This window comes from Mustela nigripes, chromosome 3 (assembly GCF_022355385.1).
Source record: "Mustela nigripes isolate SB6536 chromosome 3, MUSNIG.SB6536, whole genome shotgun sequence".
In the NCBI taxonomy this organism is placed as follows: Eukaryota; Metazoa; Chordata; class Mammalia; order Carnivora; family Mustelidae; genus Mustela; species Mustela nigripes.
Genome location: NC_081559.1, coordinates 119,551,580 through 119,571,958, shown reverse-complemented (window position 1 = coordinate 119,571,958; position 20,379 = coordinate 119,551,580). Strand labels below are relative to the sequence as shown.

At 39.2% G+C, this 20,379-nt stretch overlaps 1 protein-coding gene across 4 annotated transcripts in view; it reads left to right on the top strand.

Moving 5' to 3' along the window:
* The window catches only part of ST18 (ST18 C2H2C-type zinc finger transcription factor), a 105,031-nt gene extending 99,598 nt beyond the window's left edge, over positions 1-5,433 (top strand). For all 4 annotated transcript variants that reach the window (XM_059394570.1, XM_059394568.1, XM_059394569.1 and 1 more), the window contains 2 exons: positions 101-244; positions 2,948-5,433. In XM_059394570.1, the coding sequence (XP_059250553.1) occupies positions 101-244; positions 2,948-3,088 (285 nt within the window). In that variant the 3' untranslated portion in view covers positions 3,089-5,433. The remainder of the gene's footprint in view (positions 1-100; positions 245-2,947) is intronic.
* Positions 5,434-20,379: the final 14,946 nt, after the last annotated feature.

Genomic DNA, 20,379 nt, shown 5'->3' with positions numbered 1-20,379 from the left:
TCCTTGGCAGTCAGGTTCAGCGGATGCCTTTCTTCAGAGAGAAACCGCTTGCCCTCCTCCAAATCCAGCTGCTCACATTCCCAAGTTACTTCCTTTTCAGATCACATCTATGGAGAGCAACCTAAAGACAATAGAGGAGGAGAACAAGCTCATAGAGCAGAACAACGAGAGCCTGCTGAAGGAGCTGGCGGGCCTGAGTCAAGCTCTCATCTCAAGCCTTGCGGACATTCAGCTTCCACAGATGGTAAGTCCAAGGCAGGACCTTGGCTTGCTCGGTTGCAGCGCCCTTGCGCACTCACCAGGAGGGCCACCCATCAGCAGCCACACAGGTAGTGCGCATGCTCTATCGCGTCTGACAGGCAACCACCTCCCTCACGGGGACCGTGACAGACACATACACTAAATTACATGAAAGCCAAAGGTTTTTGAAATTGCAGGAATCATTTAAAGGTGAGGGTTTATTCAAAACTTGCTTTATAATGTAATACGAAGGTTGGAGGCCAAAGCTCCCTCAAAGAAGTTTATTTCTAAATAGAGAACTTAGAAGACTTACAGCCATTCATGCCATCCACTCTTGCTCAAGAACCGTAAAAAAAAAAAAAAGAAAGAAAAAAATTGTTTTTAATTTGGCGTTAAGTAGGAAGAACATATTCATGTTCTCATATGGAATAAAAGTGAGCAAAATCTTATTTTCAAAATCTAAACATATATTTGAGTTTTGGCAACTATTTAAAATTCATAGATAATTAGTTCCTGTCACATTTTCATAAATATTACAAACATTTGGAAGAGAGGCTGCATTGTTTTTTTTTTTTTTTTTAAAGATTTTATTTATTTATTTGACAGAGAGAGATCACAAGTAGGCAGAGAGGCAGGCAGAGAGAGAGAGAGAAGGAAGCAGACTCCCTGCTGAGCAGAGAGCCCGATGCGGGACTCGATCCCAGGACCCTGAGATCATGACCTGAGCCGAAGGCAGCGGCTTAACCCACTGAGCCACCCAGGCGCCCCGAGAGGCTGCATTGTTGAAGGCTTTTAATTTCCTTAATGCTTAGAGCAAGTTCTTTAGAGCTGCAAATTTTATATATAGAATTTATATATAAAGATATATAAAGAAGCAGCAATTTCATGAAAAAATATGATTGGTTTACCTGAAAGCAATAAATCCCTCAGTTTGCCCAATTTTGCAGCATGGAACCCTCATCTTACCCAATTCCAAACGTGTCTCTTGACAATTAAAAAAAATCGATAACAAAGGAAAATAAATTATTACCTTATGGCCAGTATTAAGGTAAATTTTAGATATTATTATAATATTATTTATGAACATTTGTCTAATTCATACTTGAAATTTGTATTTATTACTATGTTTTCCTTCACAAATGCCATAAAAATAATCATTGTCGGAGGCAGGCCCCTGGCCAGGGCGGCCTCTGCCATTAAAAGATGGCGCCTGGCTAGTTGCCAGGTTAGGATTGCCTCGTGAGACTAAGCGGAACGCCCAAAGAGGAAATAAACAGCATTGGTTGCTAGCGAAGTTGTTCATTTAGGTGCACAGCCTGATTCGCTCCCTCCTGTACCCTGCTCGCTGATGGGTCATGTAAGCGTATATAAGTGTGTAGACTTGTGGAAATAAAGAGAGAGAAGATGCATCTGAACTGGGGCTTCTTGTCGTCCTTGCGCGTCGAGGGCGATAATCATTACCATACAAGAGAAACTGTACCTTGTAGAGCTATATGCAAGGCAGCCTAGTGATGATTTTTAAGGCTGATTACACTAAATATTCACACAGACACCCAACATTCAGCTTTGGCCTTCCCATTCTGTAGTTGAGGAAATCAAAGTTCAGAGATCATGTAATTTGATCCAGGCTCCAAAGCCAGATGAGCCAGGCTTTCCTGTGTGGACTTTATCCACTCTGCTGCCTGGGTCCTGGTCCAGTTACAAACTCTCCAAAAAACCCATGACACAGCAAGGGCAGAAACTGCAAGGGAACAGAAAACCATGGTTAGACAATACTCATAATTCAGATCAATATCTTGCTAAGCACAGCAAGATAATCTTCAGAATTACCCAGCCTACCTTCTAAATAACAGCAATAATGATAACATCCTCTATTGCTCTAGTATTTAGACCTTTGAAAAATCCTTTCTTCCAAGCATTTTGTGAAGCAAGTAAAGCACATTCACATGTTTTCCAAAAGGTGGGAAAATGGAGGCACCCAGAAATGGTTAGAAGCATGCGCTTAGTGTCTCGCACTTCCCTTCAGGCACACGTGCATTTTGCATGGATCAAGTGACCACTCTCTGAAGCACCACATTAGACAAACAAGCTACTAAAACACACAAAAAGAGTAAGAGATAAGCAGGTCTTGGTGAATCTGATGTGCTGCCTGAGCAGAGATAGAAAAATGGAAGGATATATTACAATGATGCCACAAGGGGGAAATAGCCAAATAGCCAAAAAGGTGCGTGAGGATGGTTAGTGAGCAACTGGCTCAGATCTTAAGTGCCTTTAATTCCAGCCCACTGCTGTCAAAGGAACCACCTGGTTCAAGCCAAGTCTTCCTCCATAGCCTCTCCGACATTCCCCTTGTGCAGACAGGAGGTCTGTGATGCTGGACATGTGCAATTGAAGCTGAGGCAGCCTCCCCAAAGAAGCAGTGCAGCTCTGAGGGGTCCAGCTCAGTAGCCAGGTATCTATATGACACATCTCCAAATTGACCGCAAAATATTAACAATCACAGCAAGTCTATCAATGGAGTAAAGAGTGAACAGTTGAATCCCAACATACTCAGTGTCTCTCCATCTCCCCAAACTCCAGCAGCCATATGGATTCTTCCCTTCCCTTTAAGCCCCTGGAGTCACTGATACTCTTCGTGTTACTAGGTCCTCCTTTTGTCCCAGCCTGAGTGACTCTGATTGGTTCAATGTGTTTTGTCTTCATTTAGGGGCCTATCAGTGAGCAGAATTTTGAAGCATATGTAAATACACTCACAGACATGTACAGCAATCTGGAACGGGACTATTCCCCGGAATGCAAAGCTCTGCTGGAAAGTATCAAACAGGCAGTGAAGGGCATCCATGTGTAGGACCACAGCGCTGCCAGGCAACAGAAATTACAAACAGCAGTAACACAGACGGATCTGGAAGGGACTCCTGTGCTGCTAAGGCACATAGGTTGCCGTACTGCATTTACAATTGCAACATTGCACTAATTTTTCCCCCCAGCTGACATAAAAAGGAAAGAAAAACTATAATAGACTCTTTGGATTAAAAGCGATGCAGTCAAATATCAGATCTTATTTATTTTCATATGTTTTAATTTTATTTCTTCATTGCACTCTTTTGGATTTTTTTTTTGTAAAGTATATGTAAAATAAATGTGACATTTTTATATTTTATTTATTTCTAATCAAAGAGTTTTTTATCTTTTAACTGCATTTTGAAGTCTGCCATATTTTTACAAGTGTGTTTATTAATTTATTTTCCAATAGAATTTAAATAGAAATGCTATTCTCAAATCACACACCTTGCTGGGTTTAAATGAGAAAACAAAAAAAGTAAGAAGGAAATCCTTGTCTAAGGACTGCACTATGGTCCGGTTTGATTTTTATTGCACATTTCTTTTCCTCCCTTTTACTGGCTTTTGTATTTGTAAAGGAGCTTGCCGTGAGGTGCGGGAAGAAATAAGAAGATAAATGGCGCCCACTAGTGGGAAATGCGCACTCACAGTAGCACAGTGTACTGGAAAACAGCCTGTTCAGAATTTGTTAGCAATAATTAAATATAGCAATCAGCAAAGTATTCGACTTGGCTGTACGGTTTTAGTTAATATGAATTATTTATTTGACATGTTTTAAAGAAACATAAGCTTTTTTAGTGATGCAGATTTGTCTGTTTGTTTTTCAAGTCATATCAGATAGTTGGCAACTCTTATCCCAAGATGAGAAATAAGACTTGATGTGACCAGCCAGGCTTTCCTGCCATATGTTGGTACAATATACAAGTGACAATATTGATGTAGATTTGTACTTAGCAAATACAAACACATCCAAATGGAAAATTTTGTAGATACCATATCCCCTGAAATAGCATTTATCTTACTGGGTGGACTGGAAAGGAACAGGAAATATAGTAACACATGAAAAATACATTACTCTGATCCAAGTAAATACTTTAAACACTGGTGGCATTGTCTTACCCTCCTTAGGCAACAGGAGACCTTTCAATTTGATAAAAATCTTTCCATAGAGCTACAAGCGCTACAAAGTATACACACTCACAGTCACAGACATACACCCACAGAGAGACACACTCACATACACTCACACACGCATGAAATTGAGCCCCAAATCTTGGATTTCTGGATGGATCAGAGTTTAGTAGTTGCTATAGTAAAGGCAATGTCTATTTCAGGGATTGTAAAGTAGTTAAACATTGTTTCAAAAGTTTTTTTATATTTATTTTTTTTAAGAAAAAGGTATAGACAACCAGCTAAACTGCCTTTTTGGTGTGCACACACACCTCGTGTGCAATGTGCCTCCGTGTAAATGGACACTTGAACTTAGTGTGGGCTTAATTTTCTGTGCTTTAACAAAAGTGTTTATTTTTTATTAGCCTCATGGATATGTAGATTGAATGTGATGGCACTCACAGGCTTGATATATTCCACTGTTATTACTGTTACCTGCACAAATGAAAAGTAATATCAACAGTAATTCCACTTCCATGACACTGTGGTCATTGTTATGTACTAAGTGGGGCTTATCTTCTGTTTGGGGTTCATTTGAACCCTTGAATCTTAGTTTAGTGAAAATGAGATGTCTGTTCTTAGGTTAGAACGGTGTTAATTTAAAAATCACTTTTAAAAAAAGAGCTACCATATGTGCTGTCTATTATAAATGGGACACCAAACAAAATTTTCTATTAAAGTTATGTACTTGCAAACATTTTGCTATACAGTACTTGATAGAGGCATACAAATAAGTTCACTTATTACAAAGACAAAGGTTTAATTTGCTAAATATTTTAACAAGTTTGTTATATATTTTATTTAATTTAAAAGAAATCTCTTACCAACCTATGTATTTATTACCATAATTTACTATGACTTCGGGTTAATTTATTTGTGTTTGCATAGTTTGAGCAGACTGTTTGGTGAAGTATGTTTGTATTTATTTGCCTCCTTTGTACTTGATGTGTTCTGTAATGTGCACTGATTTTTTTCCTTTCAACTCTGTTAATGATAGATACTGTAAATTGGGTCTTTTGTAAACAGCAAAAAGGCAATGATGTATGCATTTTTTTTTAATTTGAAGTAGCTTGTTTGTATACTGTTTCTTCAAACAATTAATATTTCTTACATCAAAACAACAAAATTGTGTTCAGTGCTGTACATTTGGTGTATGGTAGGAAATAAAAATTGATAATGAGTTTTGCTGTGCTCTTTCTTGGGCTACTCTATCGAGACCATTACTGCCATTCATTCCATGGAAAGCGCTGTCCCGGCGGAGGTCTGCTGAGGTAGACTGCCCCAGAGTCAAGTAGTGCTGATGCATCAGTTCCGCCAACCAATCTGCCTGGCTCATTATTTTATCCCAAGTGGACAGGATGTTTTTGCCAACTGATAAGTTGACACAGCCTTTGGTTCAGTATTCAGGGGCTACCTTTGATGTGAGGGAAAACTTTGCTAGCACTAACAGGTGATTCACCTGTATCTGCTAATTCCACAATTGCTTTGGGTACTGAGTATATCTCTGTATTCATACAAGCCAGCTAAACACAAATTAAAGAAAAATAATGATTAATTCTTGACAGCATCTCCTTTGCTTGTGTATTTTTCCTATCTAACGTCAAAGAGTCAGCTTAATTTAATTTTCCAGTTTCTGCCCAGATTTACATATCTCTAGGACTAGTTGACATTTATACTCAATGTAATCCATGTAATGAAGAACAATTGACTGAAGGAAGTCTGGTTCCCCAAAGGAACGCCAGGGCTATACTTGGGTAGACCTAAGCGGGACAGGGGTTGGCACACAGTCATTAATGCACAAGATAGCCTGCTTTGAGTCACCAAATTTATTCATACCAAATGTGCATATGATATACTCTATGAAAATGGATCACAAGATGCCAATATGCTCAGCTGTGTTCTTAGCTCACCCTTCACAGAGGATGTGTATCTTATCCTGATTGCAATTTCACAATCAGGAACTGGTGTCTGTGTCCCTGTCTCCCAACATATCAGAGAAGGAATACCAGTCCTACTGGTACTGGAAATAAGAGAGGGATCGCTAGGCTTCATACATTCATACAACAGAGGTTTAATTCAAGGATATTTATGGGAGGCCCACTTCCTGGCTTCCACGACTCTTCAACCCAGTGAGGGATGATGAAATGAGTAATAAGTACTGTGATGTCCACGCATTAGGCTCCTGTGAAAAAGGTGTGAGGGGCACCTAACAAACTCCGTCCCAGGGAAAGTGCTGGTGAAGGGGGTGCAGGGCAGGTTCCAGGAAAAGCATTGCGGGCAGCAGGAATTGCATGTGCAAAAGCATGCTGGTGAGACAAATCACCAACCAAGCAGTTTAAGGTAATGAAAATATCAAAAAAGTAGTGAGAAGTGAGACGATAAGAGGCAAGGAACCGAGTTAAGTGTCAGAGGGGGCCACACTATAACCGACCATGTTGAGGGGTGCCAGTTTCCACAAGCAGACTTCAGAATGCCAAAGGAATCTTTAAAACCAGGGAATGAGGGATATCAGGGTGACCCAGTCCATTAAGCCTCTGAACCCAGGGTCCTGGGACAGAGTCCCACATCAGGCTCCCTGCTCAGTGGGGTGCCTGCTTCTCCCTAGACCACTGCGGACAAGTAAGTAAATAAAATCTTTAAAACAAAAAACAAAAATGACATTATTGGTTTTCCACTGGAAATAATTATTACTCTAGCAATTCAAACAGTTAAAATTGCTTCATCAAAGCAAGAAAAATGTTCAGGGCTATATCTTTACTGTACAGTAGAACATGAAAATTGGTAGTGAGTGCTGCTGTGCTTGTTTTCAGCCTATTCTGTAAGACTGTTCTCACCATTTCATGAAAGGTTCTGGGCCTTCAGACAAAGAACTAAAATGCTTCCACTGGAACCAAGGCCTGGATGAAAAAAAAGGAACTGCCTCACCAGAAAAAGTTTTTAAAAATGAGACTTGTTATGATACATCAATGATTTCCTATTATTCACAAAACTAATGTTTTCTACATCTCTTCCCACACATTATGTCCATTTTAGTGTGGTCTGGGAATAGTACCCTGCTATTTCCTCTCATTAGTCAGCAGATAATTATAAAGTAAGCAGATTTAATTGGCTAATAGCTGTCTACACTGTCAGACACAATCAGTGAAGCCTTGTATACTATGTCTCATGAAATCCTCAACCATATTTATGCAGTAAATATCACCATGCCCAATTAAACTGACAGAGAAACTGGTGCTCAGGGAAGTGAGTAACTTGCTCAAGACCAGAAAACTAGGGAAAAGTAGTGTTAGCATTCAACCTCTTTCCATCATTCTGAAGATGTAATCTGCGGGGATCAGTCTAGTAACCTATCAGATCCCGCCTCACCTGCAAGAAAGAAAACAAGAACTGCTTCAGATCAAGATGTATGCTAGAGCCCAGCCATGCCCCATATTCCTAAATCTTTTTTTAAATTTATTTTTATTTTTCTTGCCATAGCACATACCCTCCTCCCAGCCACCCCATCCCTCCCACCCCCATCTCCTCCAGCAACCCTCAGTTTCTTTCTGAGATTAAGAGTCTCTTATGGTTTGTCTCCCTCTCTGGTTTTGTGTTGTTTCATTTTTCCCTCCCTTCCCCTATGATCTTCTGTCTTGTTTCTCAAATTTCTCATATCAGTGAGATCATATGATAATTGTCTTTCTCTGATTTATTTTGCTTAGCAAAATACCATCCACATCGTTGCAAATGGCAAGATTTCATTTTTGATGACTGCATAATATTCCATTGTGTATATACATACACCACATCTTCTTGATCCATTCATCTGTTGATAGACATCTAAGCTCTTTCCATAGTTTGGCTGTTGTGGACATTGCTGCTATAAACATTCAGGTACACATGCCCTTTCAGATCACTATATTTGTATCTTTAGGGTAAATACCCAGTAGTGCAATTGCTGGGTCATCTGGTAGCTCTATTTTCAACTTTTTAAGGAACCTTCATAAGGGTTCCCCTTTCTCTGCATGCCTACCTACCATTACCAACAGCCTCCTGGTGCCCTTTAAGCCATTGAGCTTGCTCTCCTAAGCTCCACAACAGTGCTATCTGTTATGCAGATAGAAACCCGAGGTTTAGACAGAATACTGATTTTTCTTGATGACCAAAAGTTAAGTACCAGCGTCAGTACTCAACCCAGCTCTGACCCAGAGAGCAGCTCCTGTCCCTCCTGCTGACCATCATTACTGTCTTTAGCCATCCTCCAGTTTGCTGGCCGTCATCCTAACCTGCCGCCAGTCACAGTTATTGAGCAAGAGGCAGTCATTTTAATCACTGCTCCAGATGAAGTTGTTCAAAGAAGCATCATTTTCACATTTAAGCCACACTATTATGATGTATTTTTCTTGTAAAGGCATATCATAAAAATATGACATTTTAATCATTTACTTGATGAATTGGGATTGAAAATCTTAATACGGGTTGTAATAACAGCCAAATTATGAACAAAATGTAAATAACTCATTTTGGGGGGCAAAACAACATAATTATTGTGTTCTGTCCCTAGCTGCCCCGCGAATGTTTGACAGTTTTGGATTGACCTCTGGCAAATAAAAGTTCACTGTGTACTGACCTTTAGCAGCTATTAGATATTTAAAAACATAAAGAGAACGTGAAGTTCCCTGATCTTAAGAAACAGCTGTTGTTCCATAATTTGTTTGCTCAAATATGTATCATCATATATAAATATAGTCATTTTTCTTCTGTAATTTATTATCTTGTCTGGCTTGAGATGGAATCCAGAGCTGGATGTATGGGCTAGATATTTTGAAGAATGGCACTTTGGGGATTTGACACCTTAATAATGCTTTTGAAGGACCAAACATTTAGCCACTGGAAATCATTGTAAATATTTATTTCCAAGGCTGGTGTACTTGAATTTCAAAAATTAAAGGGAGAACTTTCAAGGACCAGAAACACCCACATACACAGCTGGCCACTCCCAGGCCTTAGAGTGCTATCTTCTCTAACATGCCTCCACTATTGGGTTGTATCCATTAACATGAGTTTACTATTCCAGGAAATTTCTGCCCAGGAAGAAGAATTGAAAATATTTTCATTATTTATTCCAGGAACTTCTTAACAATATATTTATCTGAACAGGAACTACACAAGGTACTTTCAGAGTAAATACCCATCTCAGAACAGCAACCAGCCTGAAATGGCTGTTTTCTGAGACTCACTTTGAACCCCAGCTTTGCCAAGGTGTCTCTTCTAGACTGTTAGGCTGTGAATCTACCCAATAACAATCACACTGTTATTAAAAAATCCTCCTTAAATCAGATCCCCCAAACTGCATACATACCCCCCCTTTGCCTGCCCTTCTCCTCAGATGGGAGCACTCTGTCAAGGTAAACAAAGTTTTGTTCTATCAACAGATCATTGTGTCTGTATTCTGGAGGATTCTACAGGCCCAAGTAATTCCTACACCCAACCATGAATACATAGATTATCTTCAATTTTTCAGCAAACAGATGCATACATGGCTCTATTTTGAATCACCCAAACACCTAAAAGCTTAACACTAAAGATTTTCAACAACCTCCTTTGGATACTTCTGTGAAAATAAAGCAAAACTGAATGTTTTATTCTCTCCCACATGCCCTTTCCCATCTCTAGTGACATCTAGATCAGAAGGAAAACGTGCACAGTCAACCAAACGAGGGAGGAAGAAGAAAAGGAGCAGAAGGAGGAGAGAGTGAAAAGGAAAGGGAAGAAACAAGTACTAGAAAAATTATCATTCCTTGATAACATAAGGATTTTGAAAACTAAATAAAAAGTGAATTCAGATTCCTTACAGAAAACAGCAGAAGTTAATCCATAGTCCTGTTCAAGCGTGAAGTCAGCTCCCTGTTCCCACAGGTACTCCAAAAACTGAGGTTTTTTTTTTTTTTAAAGGGTGTGTGTGTGTGTGTGTGTGTGTGTGTGTGTGTGTGTGTCAACATTTATTCAGGCTTAATGTTCATCAGGAATTTCCCAAGTGCTATAACTCTTCCTACAATTCAGTGAATTCAGAATTATGATCATTACATAATTTGAAGAGGATTCACAAAGTGGTTAAATAACTTGTGCACAGCTGAGAACATCTTACACTTTCACTTTGTCTCAGCTCTTCCTAAAAAAAAAAAAAGAAAAAGAAAAAAAAGCTGCTTAGTTACATCCATCCTTCACCCTCTTCTCCTAACCTCAGACCCACCTGCTCATTCCCTATCTCTGCCTTCCTGCACTTCCAGCACCATTCACAACTATAGCGACCAAGCACTGAATTACATCTGGTACCATAGCAGATGTAAAAATATCTGGGGGTTGGGGCGCCTGGGTGGCTCAGTGGGTTAAGCCTCTGCCTTCGGCTCAGGTCATGATCTCAGGGTCCAGGGATCGAGTCCCGCATCGGGCTCTCTGCTCAGCGGGGAGCCTGCTTCCTTCTCTCTCTCTCTCTGCCTGCCTCTCAGTGTACTTGTAATTTCTCTCTGTCAAATAAATAAATAAAATCTTTAAAAAAAAAATATCTGGGGGCACATGGGTTTGAATAAACTATAGTTTTAAAATGAAATTCTCCTTCTATTTTTGCTTACTGGTAATGTAACTGCTAGAAAATACAAAGTTGTGTGTGTGACTTTCATTACATGTCTGTCTGACCATACCTTCTGCAAAAAGCCAGAAAGAATGTTCAAAAAGAAAATCTAAGAAAATATTCTACTTTTTGCCTTTTCTGTAGCTTAGCAATCATAATGCTTTTTTGTTATTTTTTTTTATTTTTTTATAAACATATAATGTATTTTTAGCCCCAAGGGTACAGGTCTGTGAATCGCCAGGTTACCACACTTCACAGCACTCACCGTAGCACATACCCTCCCCAGTGTCCATAACCCCACCCCCCTTCTCCCAAACCCTCTCCCCCCAGCAAACCTCAGTTTGTTTTGTGAGATTAAGAGTCTTTGATGGTTTGTCTCCCCCCAATCCCATCTTGTTTCATTTATTCTTTGCCTATCCCCCAAACCCCCCATCTTGCATCTCCACTTCCTCCTATCAGGGAGATCATATGATAGTTATCTTTCTCTGCTTGACTTATTTCGCTAAGCATAATACCCTTTAGTTCCATCCACGTCGTCCCAAATGGCAAGATTTCATTTCTTTTGATGACTGCATAGTATTCCATTGCATATATATGCCACATCTTCTTTATCCATTCATTTGTTTGGTCCTTGAAAGTTCTCTCTTTAATTTTTGAAATTCAATTCATCTTCTTTATCCATTCATCCATTCATCTGCTGGACATCTAGGTTCTTTCCATAGTTCAGCTACTATGGACACTGCTGCTATAACATTTGGGTGCACGTGCCCCTTCAGATCATTAAGTTTGTATCCTTAGGGTAAATAACCAGTAGCACGATTGCTGGGTCATAGGATAGCTGTATTTTCAACTTTTTGAGGAACCTTTATGCTATTTTCCAGAGTGGCTGCACCAGCTTGCATTCCCACCAACAGTGTAGGAGGGTTCTCCTTTCTCCACATCCTCACCAGCATCTGTCATTTCCTGACTTGTTAATTTTAGCCATTCTGACTGGTGTGAGGTGATATCTCATTGTGGTTTTGATTTGTATTTCCCTGATGCCGAGTGATATGGAGCACTTTTTCATGTGTCTGTTGGCCATCTGGATGTCTTCTTTGCAGAAATGTCTATTGATGTCTTCTGCCCATTTCTTGACTGGATTGTTTGTTCTTTGGGTGTTGAGTTTGCTAAGTTCTTTAGAGATTTTGGATACTAGCCCTTCATCTGATATGTCACTCACAAATATCTTCTCCCATTCTGTCAGTTGCTTTTGGTTTTGAAAACTGTTTCTTTGGCTGTGCAAAAGCTTTTGATCTTGATGAGATCCCAATAGTTCATTTTGCCCTTGCTTCCCTTGCCGTTGGCGATGTTCCTAGGGAGAAGTTGCTGCGGCTGAGGTCGAAGAGGTTGCTGCCTGTGTTCTCCTCAAGGATTTGGATGGATTCTTTTCTCACATTGAGGCCCTTCATCCATTTGGAGTATATTTTCATGTGTGGTGTAAGGAAATGGTCCAGTTTCATTTTTCTGCATGTGGCTGTCCAATTTTCCCAGCACCATTTATTGAAGAGGCTGTCTTTTTTCCATTGGACACTCTTTCCTGCTTTGTCAAAGATTAGTTGACCATAGAGTTGAGGGTCTATTTCTGGGCTCTCTATTCTGTTCAATTGATCTATGTGTCTGTTTTTGTGCCAGTACCATACAGTCTTGATGATGACAGCTTTGTAATAGAGCTTGAAGTCTGGAATTGTGATGCCACCAACTTTGGCTTTCTTTTTTAATATTCCTTTGGCTTTTCAAGGTCTTTTCTGGTTCCATATAAATTTTAGGATTATTTGTTCCATTTCTTTGAAAAAATGGATGGGATTTTGATAGGGAATGTGTAGATTGCTTTAGGTAGCATAGACATGTTCACAATATTTGTTCTTCCAATCCAAGAGCCTGGACCATTTTTCCATTTCTTTGTGTCTTCCCTTGTAGTTTTCTGAGTATAGATTCTTTGCCTCTTTGGTGAGGTTTATTCCTACATATCTTATAGTTTTGGGTTCAGTTGTAAATGGGATTGACTCCTTAATTTCTCTTTCTTCTGTCTTGTTGTTGCTGTAGAGAAATGCAACTGATTTCTGTGCATTGATTTTATATCTTGACACTTTACTGAATGTCTGTACAAGTTCTAGAAGTTTTGAAATGGAGTCTTTTGGGTTTTCCACATATAGTATCATACCATCTGCAAAGAGTGATAGTTTGACTTCTTCTTTGCTGATTTGGATGCCTTTAATTTCTTTTTATTGTCTGATTGCTAAGGCTAGGACTTCTAGTACTATGTTGAATAGCAGTGGTGATAATGGACATCCCTGCCATGTTCCTGACCTTAGCAGAAAAGATTTCAGTTTTTTTCCATTGAGAATGATATTCGCGGTGGGTTTTTCATAGATGGCTTTGATAATACTGAGGTATGTGCCCTCTATCCTTACACTTTGAAGAGTTTTGATCAGGAAGGGATGCTGTGCTTTCTCAAATGCTTTTTTAGCATCTATTGAGAGTATCATATGATTCCTGTTCTTTCTTTTATTAATGTGTTGTATCACATTGATTGATTTGTGGATGTTGAACCAAACTTGCAGCCCTGGAATAAATCCCACTTGGTCATGATGAATAATCCTTTTAATGTACTGTTGCATCCTATTGGCTACTATTTTGGTGAGAATTTTCACACCTGTGTTCATCAAGGATATTGGTCTATAATTCTTTTTTTTGATGGGATCCTTGACTGGTTTGGGGATCAAGGTGATGCTAGCCTCATAAAATGAGTTTGGAATTTTTCTTTCCATTTATATTTTTTTGGAACAGTTTCAGGAGAATAGGAATTAATTCTTCCTTAAATGTTTGGTAGAATTCCCCTGGGAAGCCATCTGTCCCTGGGCTTTTGTTTGTCTGGAGATTTTTGATGACTGTTTCAGTCTCCTTACTGGTTATGGGTCTGTTCAGGTTTTCTACTTCTTCCTGGTTCAGTTGTGATAGTTTACATGTCTCTAGGAATGCATCCATTTCTTCCAGATTGTCAAATTTGTTGGTGTAGAGTTGATCAGAGTATGTTCTTATAATTGTTTGTATTTCTTTGGTTTTGGTTGTGATCTCCCCTCTTTCATTCATAATTTTCTTTATTTGGGTTCTTTCTCTTTTCTTTTTGATAAGTCAGCCAGGGGTTTATCAATCTTATTAATTCTTTCAAAGAACCGGCTCCTAGTTTTGTTGATTTGTTCTATTGTTTTTTTGGTTTCTATTTCATTGATTTCTGCTCTGATCTTTATGATTTCTCTTCTCCTGCTGTGTTTAGGCTTTTTTTCTTGTTCTTTCTCCAGCTCCTTTAGGTGTAGGGTTAGGTTGTGTATTTGAGACCTTTCTTGTTTCTTGAGAAATGCTTGTATTGCTATATATTTTCCTCTCAGGACTGCCTTTGCTGTGTCCCACAGATTTGGAACCATTGTGTTTTCATTATCATTTATTTCCATGAATTTTTTCAATTCTTCTTTAATTTCCTGGTTGACCCATTCATTCTTTAGAAGGATGCTGCTTAGTCTCCATGTATTTGGGTTCTTTCCAAATTTCCTCTTGTGATTGAGTTGTAGCTTCAGAGTATTGTGGTCCAAAAATATGCAGGGAATGATCCCAATCTTTTGATACCAGTTGAGACCTGATTTAGGACCCAGGGTGTGATCTATTCTGGAGAATGTTCCATGTGCACTAGAGTAGAATGTGTAGTCTGTTGCTTTGGGATGGAATATTCTGAGTATATCTGCGATGTCCATCTGGTCCAGTGTGTCATTTAAGTCCTTTATTTCCTTGTTGATCTTTTACTTGGATGATCTGTCCATTTCAGTGAGGGGAGTGTTAAACTCCCCTTCTAGTATTGTATTATGGTCAATGTGTGTCTTTGATTTTGTTAATTGGTTTATATAGTTGGCTGCTCCCATGTTAGGGACATAGATGTTTAAAATTGTTAGATCTTCTTGTTGGACAGACACTTTCTTTTTTTTTTGGACAGACACTTTGAGTATAATATAGTGTCCTTCCTGATCTCTTATTATAGTCTTTGGCTTAAAATCTAATTGATCTGATATAAGGATTGCCACCCCTGCTTTCTTCTGATGCCCATTGGCATAGTACCTTGTTTTCCACCCCCTCACTTTAAATCTGGAGGTGTCTTCGGGTCTAAAATGAGTTTTTTGTAGGCAGCATATTGATGGGTTTTGTTTTTTTAATCCATTCTGATACCCTGTGTCTTTTGATTGGGGCATTTAGCCTATTTACATTCAGGGTAACTATTGAGAGATATGAATTTGGTGCCATTGCATTGCCTATAAGGTGACTGTTATTGTATATTGTCCCTGTTCCTTTCTGATCTACTACTTTTAGGGTCTCTCTTTGCTTAGAGAACCCCTTTCAATATTTCTCGTAGAGCTGGTTTGGTGTTTGCAAATTCTTTCAACTTTTGTTTGTCCTGGAAGCTTTTTATCTCTCCTTCTATTTTCAATGATAGCCTAGCTGGATATAGTATTCTTGGCTGCATATTTTTCTCGTTTAGTGCTCTGAATATATCATGCCAGTTCTTTCTGGCCTGCCAGCTCTCTGTGGATAAGTCCGCTGCCAATCTTATATTTTTACCATTGTATGTTACAGACTTTTCCCAGGTTGCTTTCAGGATTTTCTCTTTGTCGCTAAGACTTGTAAATTTTACTATTAGGTGATGGGGTGTAGACCTATTCTTATTGATTTTGAGGGGCTTCTCTGCACCTCCTGAATTTTGATGTTTGTTTGCTTTGCTATATTAGGGAAATTCTCTACAATAATTCTCTCCAATATACCTTCTGCTCCCCTCTCTCTTTCTTCTTCTTCTGGAATCCCAATTATTTTAACATCATTTCATCTTATGGTGTCACTTATCTCTTGAATTCTCCCCTCGTGGTCCAGTAATTCTTTGTCTCTCTTTTGCTCAGCTTCTTTATTCTCTGCCATTTGGTCTTCTATATCACTAATTCTCTCTTTTGCCTCATTTATCCTAGCAGTAAGACCCTCCATTTTTTATTACACCTCATTAATAGCTTTTTATATTTCAACTTGGTTAGATTTTAGTTCTTTTATTTCTCCAGAAAGGGCTTTAATCTCTCCAGAGAGGCTTTCTGTAATATCTTCCATGCCTTTTTTCAAGCCTGACTAGAACCTTGAGAATCATCGTTCTGAACTCTAGATCTGACATATTACCAATGTCCATATTGATTAGGTCCCTAGCTTTTGGTACTGCCTCTTATTGGTTTTTTTTTTTTTTTTTTTGTGAAGAGTTTTTCCACCTTGTCATTTTGTCCCAATAAAAATATATGAAGGAGCAAATAAAATACTAAAAGGGTGGCAAAGACCCCAGGAAAATATGCTTTAACCAAATCAGAAGAGATCCCAAATCATGGGAGGGAGAAAAGGTATAAAAAGAAGTTCAGAAGAAAAAAAATTTAAAAAGGAAAACAAATAAAGAAAAAATATAAAAAAGAAATATATATATGTATACATTTATATATATATGTATATATATATATATTAGACTGGTGACTCGACAGGGTCACCCACTTATTTTGGGGAGTATTTTGGTCTCTTAGAAGAAACTACCTCCCAAAGTTTTAAAGAATGAAAAACATATATAAGGGTAAACACAATGAAGGGATGGAATATGCCTATAGAGATGAAAAACAATTTTTTTTTAATTTCTAAGAAAGGAGTTGATAAAGTAAGTTGGTTGGGAGAATAAAGAAAAAGAAGGTGGAGAGAATTTGCTTGGGCTGGAGACTAAAACAAGCCTGGAGCTAGATTTAGGGTATACCTTGATCTATCAGAAAAAGTTGTACCCCAAATGTTTTAGAAGAAAAAACCCTATGTGTATACAAAAAATAAAGTTAGATACAATGAAGGATAAGATATGACTATAATAATGAAGGTTCAAAAAGATTTTTTTTTTTTATGAAAGGTATTGTTAAGTTAAACTAGTTAAAAAACTTTAAGATGGGGCGCCTGGGTGGCTCAGTGGGTTAAGCCGCTGCCTTCAGCTCAGGTCATGATCTCAGGGTCCTGGGATCGGGTCCCGCATCGGGCTCTCTGCTCAGCAGGGAGCCTGCGTCCGGAGGAAGCAGGCTCCCTGCCTCTCTGCCTACTTGTGATCTCTCTCTGTCAAATAAATAAATAAAATCTTAAAAAAAAAAAAAGTTAACAGAGGAAAGGGTAAAAGTTAAAAAAAAATAGCAGAAGAAAAAAATAAAATTAAAAAAACTTAATTAACTGCAAGACTAAAGAATCATGGGGAGAACGCCATGAATTCCATGCTTTGCTTTCTCCTCCTCTGGAATTCCGCTGTTCTATTTGGTAAGTGAACGTGGTCTTGGCTGGTTTCTTGTTGCTTTTCTGGGGGAGGGGCCTTTGTAGTGATTCTCAAGTGTCTTTGCCTCAGGAGGAATTGCACCGCTGGGGTTCGCTTTTGGGAGCTTTTATTCCCTGGGGCCGGGCTAACTATCCACTGGGGTTCACTTTTGGGAGCTTTTATTCCCTGTACACTTTCCGTAGAGTTCCAGAGGACGGGAATGAAAATGGTGGCCTCCCAATCTCTGGCAGAGTGCTGGGGGCCCCACTCCTCAGTGCGCCCTCAGAGAAAAGTGCTGAATCACTTCCGTCTCCCTGCTCCAGCCACACTCCAAGCTCACCCAGCCTGTGACTGGCTCAAGGTAACCCTGAGTTGAGAGCTCACTCCTTAGCTCTGTCTCTGTGGCCGGCTTCCCCGTTCTAATACCTGTGAGCCCTGCAACACTCAGACACCCCCGATCCTTCTGTGACCCCACAGGACCTGGGGCCATGCTGGCCCCACATGGCTTCACCCTGGTTTAGCCTCTAGAGCAATGTCCCTGAGTGGAGCAGACTTTTTAAAATGCTGATGTTGTGCTCCGTTGTTCTGCCACTTGCTGGGAGCCGGCCCCTCCCCCCGCAGTCTATCTTCCCATCGTTTTGGATTCACTTCTCCACAGGTCCTACCTTTCAGAAAGTGGTTGATTTTCTGTTTCTAAAATTGTTGTTCTTGGGGCACCTGGGTGGCTCAGTGGGTTAAGCCGCTGCCTTCGGCTCAGGTCATGATCTCAGGGTCCTGGGATCGAGTCCCGCATCGGGCTCTCTGCTCAGCAGGGAGCCTGCTTCTTCCTCTCTCTCTGCCTGCCTCTCTGCCTACTTGTGATCTCTGTCTGTCAAATACATGAATAAAATCTTTAAAAAAAAAATAAAAATAAAATTGTTGTTCTTCTCTTCGATTTCCTGTTGGATTTGTAGGTGTTTGCAATGGTTTGATAAGCTATCTAGCTGATCTCCTGCTAACTAATGTCATCTCAGCCTGCTACTTCTCTGCCATCTTGACTCCTCCCCCCATCAATCATAATGCTTTTTGTTTCTTTGCTTTTTGAGGGAGAAACCTTCCAAATATGAAAACATCTGACAACCATGATAATTTTTATGTGTTAAGACAATGAAGCAAAGTGGCTAATCAGACCATACAATCTATACATATATCAAATAAACTAGAATAACCCCCAAATCTTACCATTTTAGTTTTTTTCTCCCACAAAAAACAATCTACAGAACCAAATTCTATTTTAAAAGATCATTGTAATAGTTGGAATCGGTTTATTTGTTTGTCTGTTTTAGTGCATCGTTTCCTACTGAATTAGAGGCTTACAGAACCTGTTAGAAATTAGAAACCCAAGGTGCCTGGCTGGCTCAGTCAGTTAAGCATCTGACTGGACTCAGTTTCAGCTCAGGTCATGATCTCAGGCTGATGAGGTGTAGCACAGAGTCTGCTTGTCCCTCTCCTTCCCCTTTTGCTCCTCTTACTCTGCTCCTCCCTCAGCTCACAGGCATGTTCTCTCTCCCTCTTAAATAAACAAACAAATAAACAAATAAATAAAAATAAGATTTCCCAAAAAAGGAAATTAGAAACCCAAAAAAAAGGGGTGGGCCTGACTGGTTTAGTCAGTAGAGAATGTAACTCTTTTTCCAAGTGCTGAGGTCCAGCCCCACATTGGGCATGAGGCTCCTTTAAAAAAAAAAAAAAAAAAAAAAAGAAAGAAAAGAAAAGAAAAAAGAGGAAGAAAAAAAATCAGGTATTTCTTTTCCTTCACGCAAGCACAATCTTTTGTTAATAAGAGAAAGTGAGTTCATTGCTGCCACAGAAAGAAAGCATCACTTCTAGATGGGGAAAGGCAGCCAGGGGGTATTTATATTGTAGGAGGCTTCTGTTTAAGAGTGATCTCTCCATGCCATTCCTTAACTGGGATTGAGTAAATTTCATGATATAATGGCTGATAATTATTGGACACAGGTTAAGAGAAAAGCATTGTGAAGGTAGTCTTAGAGCCTAAACAGCTGTTTGATACTATCTATGGAAAATTAATGGCTCTGATGTCCATTTAAATAGATTTGGGAAGGAGGAGTTCCTGAAATGAAAAATGAAATTATTTGTAACTCTATTTTCCTGAGCAGAATTTCCTAGAATTGTAAGGTCAAATGTATAAAGACACTACAATAATATTGATTAGTTGTATTAATGAATATGGTAAGCTATGCAGGATAGACAGTTTCCACTCTCCAAGGTAAATCTACAGAGATTTTATTGTGGGGATTAAGGAATCTTGAGGCTTTAAAAGCTAACAGGTATGACTGACTGTGGGGACAAGCTTCAGTCAGGAGTTTCTAGGTATGGGGACACTACAGGTTCTCAGAATGTAGTAGCCACAAGCCCATTATCTATTAATGACCATAGCACAGCCTGACCACAGACACCTCAATCCAAGACTCCTTCACTGCAAGTATCTGGGAAGGGGCTAATAAAAAGCATTCACACTCTCTTCATCCTTAGCACACAAACATGTGTTAGTCAAACACACAAACTTGAGTTAGTCAAAATTGATGCGTGGAGGGGTACAGTAGAGCACAAAGGAGGGATGTCTAATGTAAACAAAAGCTGCTGAACATATGTAATCTAAGAAAGTCTCTCCCCACAAGGCAGATAGTTATATCTATATTTTAAATAAGACTCAAAAAAGTTAAGTCATTTAAGATCACTCAACTGATTTATGAAATAGCTAGAATTTAAACCCAAGTTTGTCTTACTTTAAATATCATGGTTCTCTCCACATTATATGCAACCTGGCCCTTGATGGAGAAAACTATTGCACTTGGGAAGGGGATGAAGTAGATGGGAGAAAGTAAGTTGGGAATATCAGCTGGGTGGCTATTGCAAAGGTTGAAAAGATGGTGAGAACTTGACCAAAGGTAATTACAGTGAAAATTAGAAGGAAGGCCGAGTTTAGAAAATGTTTGAAAAAGTAGATTACAGCTTTTAGATTAGCCAAGAAAATTCACATGCATAGTGGGTTGGTAGGTAGGTAGACAGATGATAGATAGATAGACAGACAGACAGACTGATTGATTTTTACTCCAAGTGAAAAATAAATCTCTGAATC